This window comes from Cannabis sativa, chromosome 7 (assembly GCF_029168945.1).
Source record: "Cannabis sativa cultivar Pink pepper isolate KNU-18-1 chromosome 7, ASM2916894v1, whole genome shotgun sequence".
Classification (NCBI taxonomy): domain Eukaryota; kingdom Viridiplantae; phylum Streptophyta; class Magnoliopsida; order Rosales; family Cannabaceae; genus Cannabis; species Cannabis sativa.
Window position 1 is genome coordinate 62303223 of NC_083607.1, and position 13808 is coordinate 62317030.

A 13808-nucleotide genomic window follows, 5' to 3' on the forward strand; every position below is an offset into this window, starting at 1 on the left:
TGAACAAAGTTCAAGTCAAACTTGAGTTTAATGTCTTGCTAACTGGTCCAATCAGTTCCAACTCATCATTATGGATTATCATTAGTATATTTGCTAATCCTTATCACCATAACCAACAGAAGGTGATGATTCCTCCATCATAAGCTTCTCAATCCGGCCGCCATGAGGAGTCATCGGCTCAGTCACTTTCATCTTAAAAGGCTTGTTCTCATGCAAGTGCAAGAAGATATATATATATAATATATATATATTTATATTGTTTAATTAGTTGCTCATTAATAGAGTTATTACATTGTAGAGCAATGAAGAACTCAGTTTCTCAGTTTGTTATTAGACTTGTTATAGCCTGGAAAGTGACATAAGATATTGAGAATGAGAAAAATCTGTTTTTTGAATGAAGTGTTTTGATACTAACTAACTTGTACAGTATGTGAGAGTCATAAGATATTAAACAACAGATTCTGATATAAATATATAACCCATCCAATCCATGGAGATTCATGCTTCAACTTATGTCATCACACTGCAATGTTGATCCCTACACAAACTGAAAAAAGAATTAACAGATATGAAAATTACACTACCAATGAATCTAATTAACAAAACTGAGAGATAAAAAGAGATAACTCACATGTATAATGGACAAACTTCAATTTCAACCTTAGGACAACCCTCAATATGAAAATACTGCAATTTTCTGCACTTGTTTGGAATTGATGTCAAATCGCTAGAGGTATTGATCGTGATGGACTCGAGCAATGAAATGTTTGGCTGAGTGTTGTCTGCCTCAACACCCTCTGAATGTTCCTTCACCTCATCATTTTCAACCTATCTTCTAATGCCTTTGAGCTACATTCGAGTTCTACTATTTCAATAGATCGAAACAAGGGCATTGAAGTGAGGTAAGGGCAGTTGAATATTATTAGATTGGAAAAACTCAACCACCAAATTGTACAAAGAGATATAAAGCCACCAAAAATTTAATTAATTATATCTTTTTTTAATTTAGCTACAACATCAAATATTTATCTAAAAATCATTATTTAACATGTAAGTAAATAAACTTTATTGTTGCAGAAAATATATGGCACCACAGTTTGCATTATGGGGTTACTTATCTGATAAACACAACATGACATACATCATAGAACCTTAACGGCTGGCAAAATAAATTCTGTAAGATCTTGATCTCAAAAAGAAAAGAATGACCAAGGTACGTAGCTCGATTTTTTTGAAAAAGAGAAAGAGGCCTTCGTCTAAGACTGAACTCTCGTCACTCACGGCCCTCAAAAATCCTAGAATTTCTTTCCAATCAAACAGCCCAAATTAATGCCATAATCGCTGTTCTCCACAGTTTGGTTTTGCGTTTGCTGCCCCTTAGTTTACTCACCATGGATTCGAATATGCATGATGATCCATTCAATGAATTCAAAAACAGAGTTTTCTCACTCTGGCTGACTCTCCAACCATTCCCCTGAAATTCTTGACAGCTCCAATCTTCTTTTTCACAGCCAACTCCGCTTATGTCTCCATCTTTTTCGGTCTGATCATCTTTCTGCAATTCAGCCAAATGGCATTGTTTCTGCCCAATGTCTCCACCATTTCTCTTGTGTCCAATCGAAACCTATCAAATGAGTCATTCATATTGAACAATTAAACTCAACAACAAAACAAAACAATTAAGCAGTATGCATAGATAGATATTAGAGTTGTGTTGTAAGGAGTCATTTCTTACTTTGTCTGAATCATAACATCGTTGATCATTGGACAATCAATCTCATATTTTCTTCACAGTTCAATGCAGCCTTCCCAGAGTTTGGACTCCTCTTTGATCTTGTTCCATCAAACATAATAACTAATCAATTCAATTACATCACTCCCTTTCTGCCTTGTTCTTGTTTATCACCACAAATTTGCTCCATCGCAGAGTTGCAATCTTCAAACAATTCCAAATTAATGCATGAATGCTTCATAAACACATTAGTCTAATTAAACCATAACAGACAGAGACAGAAAGAGATAAACTTACAGAGAAACTTCATTTACATATTATCTCTGTTCAAGCTTTGGACAGCCCCAAATAGTAGAATTCCCCACTCTCCTAAAGCTGTCGGGAATTGATGTCAAATTGGGGCAGTCTGCTATATTGATAAACTCAAGGGAAGGAAGGTTATCAATCCCTTCCAGTAGTGATGTCAAATTGGGGCAGTTATATATTCTGATAGACTCAAGGGAAGGAAGGTTATCAATCCCTTCCAGTACTGATGTCAAATTGCGGCAGTGTCTTATAGAGACAGATCTAAGGGAAGGAAGGTTATCAATCCCTTCCACCAGTAGTGATGTCAAATCGGGGCAGTGTTCAATATCCATAGACCTTAGCAATGAAATGTTTGGGTGAGTGTTGTGTGCCTTGCTTCCTCTCATCATTTTAAACGTATCTTTTAATGCCATTGAGCTAGTTTTATACAGTCTGACATTTTCAATAGATGGAAACAAGGGCATTGAAGTGAGGTGAGAGCAGTGGTATATTGATAGATTGGAAAGACGAGGAAATGATCTAATATTATTCCCATCCACTTCCTTTTTCCACCACCACCACTTGAGATTATAACAATCTTCAATTTGAAGAGTCACCAGGGATGGAAAGAACAAGTTGGCGTCAAAATCATCATCTTCGCCAGAGGAGCACATGTACCCTGCTTCTACTCCTGATACCATAAGTTCCTCAAGAGAACGTAATTGATCTAATTTTGGGAGATATTTGCACTTCTTACAATAGAATAACTTCAATTTAACAAGGTTATTTAATGAAGAATCCCAACCTCCCAATCTCACACCCTGGAAATGCGACATATGCAACACTTTTAGGTTGGAAGGTGGCTGCAAACGTTCAATTTCCATTTCATTATCTTCCAGTATATTCCACTCTAAAGTTAAGGAATGAAGATTATGCTTGCCTTCACAAATGACTCGCTTTGAAGTTGTTTTTGATGCAGAGTAGTTTGTCGTGCGCCAGAGTCCTTCAATTGTTAAACTTCCATTTAAGTTGTTAATGAGGTTGCTCAATTCATGAACCCCACTGGACTTAGATGCAACAAATCTATCTAATGTGTGAAGGGAACTCATATACCCAAATTCAGGGGGCATCTCTCTCAATCTATCACATCCATCAATCATAAGATGCCTCAAGTTGACTAATTTATTCATGTTATGAGGTAATCTAACAAGCCTATAACAATTAGTAAGATTCAGAGTTTGCAAATTCAGTAATCTTATAAAAGAGCTAGGAAGCACTTTTAACTCAGAATTACCAGAAAGATTTAGATATCTCAAATGTTCCAATTCACACAAATTCCTTGGCAACACCTCAATTTTCATGGAAGGTACACTCAAAGCTCGTAGACACTTAAAGTTGGACAGAAAATCCTCTAGTTTTGAGAAGCTCAACCCTTTACAACTATCAAAAAGTAAAGTTCGAAGTCTTTTTTGTTGAGAAAAGAAATCGAAAATCTCGAGTGAGTTGTTGGTTTCAAGATCAAAATTTACTAATGACACATGGAGACATTTTTCATCAAAAATGTTAGAATTTCGATCGATTATGACACTATTTGATCCTGCCACCTTAATTGCAAGATCATGCATAAAGTCATGCATTTTACATGTCATTATCTCACCAAATTCATCTCTTTCTGGCTCTTGGAAAAATGATCTCCAAAGTAGATTTATAAAATACTCGTAACCAATTTCTTCTAGACATTGGCTTTTATCATCAGAGTGTTTTATAAATCCTTGTGCCATCCATAGTTGTATCAACTCCCTCACAACAATTATATCATCTTTTGGGAACAATCTACAGTAAGCAAAACAATGCTTCAAATGTGATGGGAGATGATTATAACTTAATTTGAGGGTGGGCAAGATATCATTTTCATTTTGATCTATTTTTGCAAACTCACTATTCAAAAACTTTGACAACTCCTTTTGTGAGTCTCCAGACTGCCATAACCTTTGCTGCAATAACCTTCCTATTGTTCTTATGGCCAAAGGAACTCCCTTACATTTTTTGACAACCTCCATTCCTAGCTCCATTTCTTTTGAGCCTTCGACTGGCTCTTGACCTTTCTTAAACGTCATTCTTTTGAATAAGGACCAAGACATATCTTCGCTCAAACCCTTTACTTTAATTGGCCCAACTGTACTCTGAGTTATCCTAGCGACCATTTCACTACGAGTGCTTACTAAGACTCTACTACCCTTTCCCCCACACTTCAACAACATCTCTAACTTATGCCATTCTTCACCATTCTCATTCCAAACATCATCCAACACTAGCAGGTATTTCTTTCCACTTAGCTTACTTCTAAGTTCATTTTGTAAATTTTCTAAACTGTTAGAAGCATTAGAATTTACAATTTTCCCCACAAGTAATTTCACATCAAAAACATCAGAAACACACACCCACATTTTTGATTCAAAATGTTTTTGGACTCTTTCATCATTAAAAACATATTGAGCTAGTGTGGTTTTTCCTAATCCTCCAATACCTACAATCGGAATGAATGACACATCCTCCCCAAAATCCATTTCCACCAACATTCGAATAATCTCCCTCTTTTCATCCTCTCTTCCAATAACTTCCTCTTCCCTCACATATGAGTAGGTCTCCCTCATACTACTTCCCCTAACAACTATCGTTTCTATTGGACGAATAGTTAACTGAAAGTTGTTGCTAATGGCTCTTATATCATCTAGTTTTTCTCTTATATCTTTAATCTTATGACCCACCTTAAAACGAAAAACTAGCTGATTAGAGCTGGAGAAAAAAAGACGTACCTGTCTGGTAAACTTATTACCAGACATGAGTCTACGCTGTAGAGGTTCGGTGTGAAACTTGTCCACCAAGTCATCAGCAAAAATGAAAACATCTCCAAGCTGTTTGAGCCAAGCTTTGACTTGATTATCAACAGCCATCTTCTCTTCTGCATCAAGAAGTACACCTTTGATTACTTCAATCGTCCCAACAAGTTTCTGAAACTCGTCCTTTACACCACAAAGCAGTCTCGCCTCTTCGAATGCTGCAGAACCCAGCATCTCAATAAGACTTGCAGCAAGGTCGAATAAAACTCCTTCGGCCATTTTCACTTAGAAGGTATGATGAGAAAGAAGGGTTAATATGGAAGGAACTCTAGTATTGATTGAAATAATGTTGTGTTGTGTGAGATGAAGGACGTTCTGATTTGTAATATTTATATAGCAATGATGATGTATTAGAACAAGTTTGACACTGCAAAGTAAGGTATTGTTGTATTAATTGCTTTAACATGGATTTGTTATATTCCTTGCTTCATCTTTTTCCAAGAGACATTGTCTTTGCTTTATGTGCTTATTTTGTTTTTGTCTTCAATCTTGCTTTTGCATCTAATACTTTGCTGAATGTTATAACCAAAGTAGCAAACTATTTTGTGTAAATTTATGATTAAGAATAAAGATTAAGGGTATAAAGGCTTGTATTATAGTTGGTTGATTAGACAAATTTCAGTCAAGACTTATGTTAGTGTGTTAGTTGTAATCTCCAACTAATCTTTAGTTGTTGTAACAAACTCTGCTTTGAGTATGTAATAAAGATTAGTATTGGATATTTCTTATATAAAATTTTAAGCTTCTCATCTTAATAGTTAAATCCAAGGCCATCACCAAAGAAGAATGATGACATGAATTCAAACATAACAATGGTGATAATTGAGCTGATATATATAGTACTTAATTAATAACAGCAGTTAATTGTATTTTCAATAATTGATGTCAAATTAGAGCAGATTTAATTAAGAATTAGGAGAAAGATTAAGATATCTCAAATTTTTTCAATTCACACAACTATGAGTGTTATGTTTATTTATAGAGCTAGCTTATTACAAGAAAAGTAAAGTAGCAGAACTTAACAACTTGACAAAGAATTAATTCTGTTATAAACATGGTATTAACTAACTCTAAACTTGGTAAGTGTACATGACAGGCGGAGCTAGGATAAGATAGTAGGGGGGCCAATATCGAGCAATGCATACAAAATTGAAGAAAATGTGATAGATTTTTAATTTTCATAAATATTTTATATAAGAAACTAGAAAATTTGAAAGTGATGTTATAAGGTGTTAGGAACTCAATTTAATAATACTAATATTTACTCTATTAATATTATTAAAAAATTACACTAATTATATACTACGTCACATTTATATACATAATTTATAGTATTTAATTAAATTTAAGAGGATATAATATATTTTCGGGAAATTCTATAATGCACCATCTTTAAAGGGACACATCGATACATCTCTATCTGTTTTAGTATCCGGAATAATTTTTTAGTCCAAATTTTTCTCATGGTCATGTAAATTATAGTTATTTAAGACATCCTGCAAAATTTTAAAAAATTCGAAAAAGTTTGACACGCCGAAAATTGCGTTCAAGCATTGTGTTGCACGCTTGACTATTTTATTTTATACGCGTGTAAAATAGACTGTTTGAACATTGTTTTCTATATAGTAAATTATCTGAATTTTTCAAAATTTTGTAAGATATCTTAAATAGCCATAACGTACATGAATATGAAAAAAAAAATTAGACTAAAAAATTTTTTTGGATGCCGAAACAAGTAGAGAGTGCATCAGTACAACCCTTTTAACGGAGTGCATTGTAGAATCACTTTATATTTTATTTTGAAAAATATTATAAGTATTAAATATATATACATGATCTTTGAATAAACTAACCCCACTCACTACGTCATCCCCTTTCTACTATGATTAAGTGTGAAATTTCACCACAAATTGTATAGCTCATCATATATTATTAATATTGTAAGTCATCCCCTTTCTACTATGATAAGTGTGAAATTTCACCACAAATTGTATAGCTCATCATATTATTAATATTGTAAATTTTTGAGAATTGAGGGGGGGCCAAGCCCCTGTTACTTAGCATGTAGCTCCGCCCTTGATGACAGTTATTGTTTTGGATCAGTGATCAGTTTAATGAGGTGGAATTGTTGAGATTAAACTCACTTAATAATCCATGTACATGTCAGCACCAACTCAGCAAAAGAGTTGGTTAATACAGTTGGCTGCATCTCCAACTCAGCAAGGGTCCTCTCCTCTCCTCATCTATAAATATCTCTAAACTCTCTACATTTCAAGTTATCCACAAAAATATAGGTACAGTTTTTAGAGATTCTTCTTTGTAAAAGAGTTTTAGAGTGAGTTGTAATTTCAGAGTTAATGTCTGCTGTGTAGTGCTGATCCAAGTCCTTGAATAACTAACAGTTATTCTTGGGATGCATTCATGCTTCTATAGGGAATTGGTTGCCTTCATTATATATATCTCCAAATCAAAAGAGAAAGAGACCTTTGTCTTAGACTGGCCTCCCCCCGTTATAGATTAAAACCCTCACTTTAGGCAAAATAAAACAACTATATCAAAATTGATATGTTCAATTTAAAAGGAACTGATACAGTAAGAAAAAAATTTCAGAATGCATGCTTCATAAACACATCTATGTAATAAAGAAACACAGAGAGAAAAGAGATATGCTTCACTTTTCTGAAGTTGACGGGAATTGATGTCAAATTGGGGCAGCTTCTTATATCGATATTGAACGCTATCAATCCTTCCAGTAGTATTCCAATTTCCCTTTAGGATCAATATTTGCGGAAAATACAATGGAGTCTTTGAAATTCTTTCTTGATGTGAAAGATCAGTTACATACAGTTGCAATCACAAAGCATATTCAGAATTTTTAGATATCTTCCAATGGAAATAGTACTTTACGAATAATAATCAAAGAGCACTAAATGCGTGCCAAAAAATTATCTCGTGGAAAATAAAAACCACGGTAAATCTTCCTTTATAACAATAATAATAGGTACACAATATTACACTCTTATGTTTTGACAAATACTTGAGGAATATACTCAAAACTCTCACACTCACTAATTGTAGTAATCTCACCATCTCTCTACAAAATGTTTCTCACAATTTTGTAGGAACTCTCTTCTTCTCAGATTTCTCCCACTAAGACGTGTTCTCACTATTTTTCTCTCAAGAGCCTCACTCTTCACTCTTGGAATAGCTTGTGATGGGATGAGCAAATGAAATGGATGTAGCTCTATTTATAGGCCTTCTTAGATGTATGAACAAGACACAAAACCCTTCATTAAATTGCATAGTTAATTCTTTCAAGGAATTCTTTTCACAAGGATTATTAGGTACTTAGGTGTAAATTGTTGTTATATCAGCCCCTAATAAACTACACATTATTAACAATGATGACATTGCATGATTCGAAGATAGCTCGGATTGGACGCTCAAAAAAGTTAGTTAAATTCTGTTAGTTTTAAGTACTTACTTATGTTATGTGTAACAGCTTTTGTGATTGACTCCTTGTGTCTATAAAAGAATGCCTCAGTCTCATTTTATAATTAGAGCAGAAAATCGAATAGAGAGGGTTGAGAGAATTTTTGTATGGTGAGGTTGAGTTGTAAACTTTGAGCAAGAAGGTTTGACATGGAGAGAGGCGAACAGAATTGAGAAGCCAAAGGGAAGAAGATCTTCAAGGGGGTTTCCTAAGTGTTCAAAGCTCCATTTAGATATTGCTCTAGGGAAAATTATCACCATTGTAACAGTTCGATCTTTCTTGAACCAAACTTCGTATTCTTCCATTGTCATATTGAAAAAGGATTCCTTAGAAGAATAGGCTCTAAAATTCTAAAATTCTACATATAAGTAGATAGGATTTATTTACAAGAAGAAGCAAACTTCATAATCAAAACAAACCACCAACCTTACAACTTCAACAAAAGAATTACATCTCTTGCAGCTTATTACTTCATAACTTGTCTTTATTACAAGAAAGAACCATCCTAAGAACAACAAAGATAGCTCACTTGATTGTGTAGGAAAAACATCCATTATCCATACATATGTATAACACCTGAAAACACAAAGTAAAAATACTGATTAATTAATTAGTAGCACCACTTTAACAACAAAAGCAATACAAGTTAGCTCAGAAATTATTACAAGTAACACCTCACCTTTCATTTTATTTCTCATATATATTATATATAACCCATTACCCATCCATGGAGATTCATGCTTCAACTTTTGTCATCACACTGCAATTTTGATCACTACACAAACCCAAAAAATTAAGAGACATGCTACTATGCAAATCATCTACACAAGAAATAAGGTGCATTAAAAAGTGATCAAAATCCATATTACCAATCATGAAAATTACACCACCAATGTTCAGATTGCATCAGCTGTTTAGTAACATTAAAAAGTGATCACCATGCCCTTTAGTTCAAGCTTAGGACAACCCGGAATATAAAAAACTTCAATTTGCTGAAGTTGCGTGGAATTGATGTCAAATTGGGACAGTCATATATACAGACATTCCCAATGGCACCAGAATATGCATTATGGGGCTACTTAAATTGATAAACACAACATGACATACATCATAGAACTTCATAACATAACATACCTTAATGGCTGGCAAAATAATTTCTTTAAGTTCTTGATTTCGAAAAGAAAAGAATGACCAAGCTACCTAGCCCGATTTTTTTGAAAAAGAGAAAGAGGCCTTTGTCTAAGACTGACCCCTCCCCCGATATATATAGATAACCTCACTTGTGGCGGAGGAATACCGTGGTTACAAGTGCCATACCAAAGAAATTGTTACAGCAAAAAACCAAACACACAGTACAAAAAAAAATATTTGTGTTTAACTCTAACATCCTCAATAGCTGACCAGAATTTTATTTTCTCCCAAAGTTCCTCTTCTGAACTCTCGTCATGTCCCTCAAAAATTCTAGAATTTCTTTCCAACCAAACAGCCCAAATTAATGCCATAATCGCTGTTCTCCACAGTTTGGTATTGTGTTTGCTGCCCCTTAGTTTACTCACCATGGATTCAAATATGCATGACGATTCGTTCACTGAATGCAAAAATAGAGTTTTCTCACACTGATTGACTCTCCAACCACTCCCATGAAATTCTTGACAACACCAATCTTCTCATCAACTGAATCTTGAATGTGTTGAAATGAAAGAATGAGACTCCGAAAGTATTAGTTCTCTGTTCTTTTCCACAGCTAACTCCACTTATGTCTCCATCTTTTTTGGTCTGATCATTGCCCCGTCTCCTTTCTTGTTGAGCTGAACACCACTTCATTGGATCACAAGGATGAATTATACAAATTGACCTGTTTCTGTTTCATTTATAAGCAAATCAAATTAATTTCAGATTAATACATGCATTATGCTTCATAAACACATTAATCTAAATTAAAAAAAAAAAAAACACAGAGAGAGACTTAGAGATGGTAAACTCACATGTATAATAGATCGATAAACTTCAATTACATTATGTCTCTTCAAGCTTTGGACAACGGATAATACTAAAATGCTTCACTTTTCTGAAGTTGTCGGGAATTGATGTCAAATTGGGACAAGCATCTATATGGATAGACTCAAGGGAAGGAAGGTTATCAATCCCTTCCAGTATTGATGTCAAATTGTGACAATGTTGTATACAGACAGTCCTAAGGGAAGCAAGGTTATCAATCCCTTCAAGGAGTGATGTCAAATTGGAGCAATTTTCTATAAAGATATACTCGAGGGAAGTAAGGTTACCAATCCCTTCCATCGTTAGTGATGTCAAACTGGGGCAGCTTCTTATAACGATAGACCTTAGCAATGAAATGTTTGGGTGAGTGTTGTGTGCCTTGCTTGATCCCCTCATCATTTTAAACGTTTCTTCTAATGCCATTGAGCTAGTTCCAATCAGTGTGACTTGTTCAATAGATGGAAACAAGGGCATTGAAGTGAGGTGATGACTCATTTCTATTTCTAAATTGGAAAGACGAGGAAATGATCTAACAAACTCATTATTCCCATCCACTTCCTTTTTCCACCACCACCACTTGAGATTAAAACAATATCTAATATGAAGAGTCACTAGGGATGGAAAGAACAAGTTGGCGTCAAAATCATCATCTTCCGCAGAGGAGCACATGTACTCTGCTTCAACCTCACAAATGTAAAGTTCCTCGAGAGAACGTAATTGATCTAATTTTGGGAAATAATGGCACTTCTTACACCTATATAAGTACAATTTAACAAGGTTATCCAATGAAGAAAGCCAACCTCCAAATCTCACACCCATGAAATACGACACACTCAACACTTTTAGGTTGGAAGGTGGCTGCAAACCTTCAATTGCCATTTCATCATTTTCCAATGAATTCCACTCTAAACTTAACGAATCAAGATTATGCTTCCCTTCACAAATGACTCGCTTTGAAGTTGTTTTTGATGCAGAGTAGTTTGTCGTGCACCCGAGTCTTTTAATTGTTAAACTTCCATTTAAGTTGTTAATAAGGTTGCTCAATTCATGAACCCCACTGGACTCAGATGCAACAAATCTATCTAATGTGTGAAGGGAACTCATATACCCAAATTCAGGGGGCATCTCTCTCAATCTTTTACATCCATCAATCATAAGATGCCTTAAGTTGATTAATTTCTTCATGTTTAGAGGTAATCTAACAAGGCTATAACAATTAGTAAGATTCAGAGTTTGCAAATTCTGTAATCTTATAAAAGAGCTAGGAAGCACTTTTAACCTAAAATTACCAGAAAGATTTAGATATCTCAAATGTTCTAATTCACACAAATTCCTTGGCAACACCTCAATTCTCATGGAAGGTACACTCAAAGCTCGTAGACACTTAAAGTTGGACCCAAAACCCTCTAGTTCTGAGAAGCTCAACCCTTCAAAATTATGTATAAGTAAAGTTCGAAGTCTTTTTTGTTGAGAAAAGAATTCGAAAATCTCGAGTGAGTTGTTGGTTTCAAGATCAAAATCAAAATTTACGAATGACACATGGAGATATTTTTCATCAGAAATTTTAGAATTTTGATCGATTATGACACTATTTGATCCTGCCACCTTAATTGCAAGATCATGCATAAGGTCATGCATTTTACATGTCATTATATCATCAAAATCATAAGTTTCTGGCTCTTGGAAAAAGGATCTCCAAAGTAGATTTATAAAATACTCGTAACCAATTTCTTCTAGACATTGGCTTTTGTCATCAGAGTATTTTATAAATCCTTGTGCCATCCACAACTGTATCAACTCCCTCACATTAATTTCATGATCTTTTGGGAACAATCTACAGTAAGCAAAACAATGCTTCAAATGTGAAGGGAGATGATTGTAACTTAGCTTGAGGGTGGGCAAGATATCATTTTCATTTTGATCTATTTTTGCAAACTCACTATTCAAAAACCTTGACAACTCCTTCTGTGGGTCTCCAGACTGCCATAACCTTTGCTGCAATAACCTTCCTATTGTTCTTATGGCCAAAGGAACTCCCTTACATTTTTTGACAACCTCCATCCCTAGCTCCATTTCTTTTGAGCCCTGCACCGGCTCTTCACCTTTCTTAAATGCCATTCTTTTGAATAAGGACCACGACATATCTTCGCTCAAACCTTTCACTTTAATTGGCCCAACTGTACTCTGAGTTATTCTAGCGACCATTTCACTACGAGTGGTTACTAAGACTCTACTACCCTTTCCTCCACACTTCAACAACATCTCTAACTTACCCCATTCTTCACCATTCTCATTCCAAACATCATCCAACACTAGCAGGTATTTCTTTCCACTTAGCCTACTTCTCAGTTCATTTTGTAAGTTTTCTAGACTCCCAGTGGTATAAGACTTCAAAATTTTCCCCACAAGTAATTTCACATCAAAAACATCAGAAACACACACCCACATTTTTGGTTCAAAATGTTTTTGGACTCTTTCATCATTAAAAACACATTGAGCTAGTGTGGTTTTGCCTAACCCTCCAATCCCTACCATTGCAATGAATGACACATCCTCCTTAATATCCATTTCCACCAATTTTTGAATAATCTCTCTCTTTTCATCCTCTCTCCCAATAACTTCCTCTTCCCTCACATATGAGTAGGTCTCCCTCATACTACTTCCACTAGAAACTCTCCTTTCTACTGGACGGGGAGTTAAGTGAAAGTTATTGCTAATGGCTCTTATGTCATCTAATTTTTCTCTTATATCTTTAATGTGATGGCCCATCTTAAAACGAAAAACTAGCTGATTAGAGCTTGAGAAGAAAAGACGTACCTGTCTGGTAAACTTATTCCCAGACATGACTCTACGCTGTAGAGGTTCGGTATGAAACTTGTCCACCAAGTCATCAGCAACAATGAAAACATCTCCAAGCTGTTTGAGCCAAGCTTTGACTTGATTATCAACAGCCATCTTCTCTTCTGCATCAACAAGTACGCCTTTGATTACTTCAATCGTCCCAACAAGTTTCTGAAACTCGTCCTTCACACCACAAAGCAGTCTTGCCTCTTTGAATGCTGCAGAACCCAGCATCTCAATAAGACTTGCAGCAAGGTCGAATAAAACTCCTTCGGCCATTTTCACTTAGAAGGTATTGATTGAAATAATGGTTTGTTGTGTGAGATGAAGGACGTTCTGATTTGTAATATTTATATAGCAATGATGATGTATTAGAACAAGTTTGACACTGCAAAGTAAAGTATTGTTGTATTAATTGCTTTAACATGGATTTGTTATATTCCTTGCTTCATCTTTTTCCAAGAGACATTGTCTTTGCTTTATGTACTTATTTTATTTTTGTCTTGCTTTTGTATTTAATACTTTGCTGAATGTTATAACCAAAGTAGCAAACTATTTT

At 34.9% G+C, this 13808-nt stretch overlaps 2 protein-coding genes across 2 annotated transcripts; both read right to left on the reverse strand.

The window, feature by feature from the left end:
- Nucleotides 1–1841: 1841 nt before the first annotated feature.
- On the reverse strand, nucleotides 1842–5195 carry LOC133039948 (putative disease resistance protein RGA3). Its single transcript, XM_061119087.1, has 2 exons — nucleotides 2030–5195; nucleotides 1842–1936 (listed from the first exon to the last, which is right to left on the reverse strand). The coding sequence occupies exon 1, from the start codon at nucleotides 5134–5136 to the stop codon at nucleotides 2050–2052; it is 3087 nt and encodes a 1028-aa protein (XP_060975070.1). The 5' UTR covers nucleotides 5137–5195; the 3' UTR covers nucleotides 1842–1936; nucleotides 2030–2049.
- A 5200-nt stretch (nucleotides 5196–10395) lies between these two features.
- On the reverse strand, nucleotides 10396–13558 carry LOC133028961 (putative disease resistance protein RGA3). Its single transcript, XM_061119096.1, has one exon. It carries the CDS (start codon nucleotides 13526–13528, stop codon nucleotides 10427–10429), a length of 3102 nt encoding a protein of 1033 aa, XP_060975079.1. The 5' UTR covers nucleotides 13529–13558; the 3' UTR covers nucleotides 10396–10426.
- Nucleotides 13559–13808: the final 250 nt, after the last annotated feature.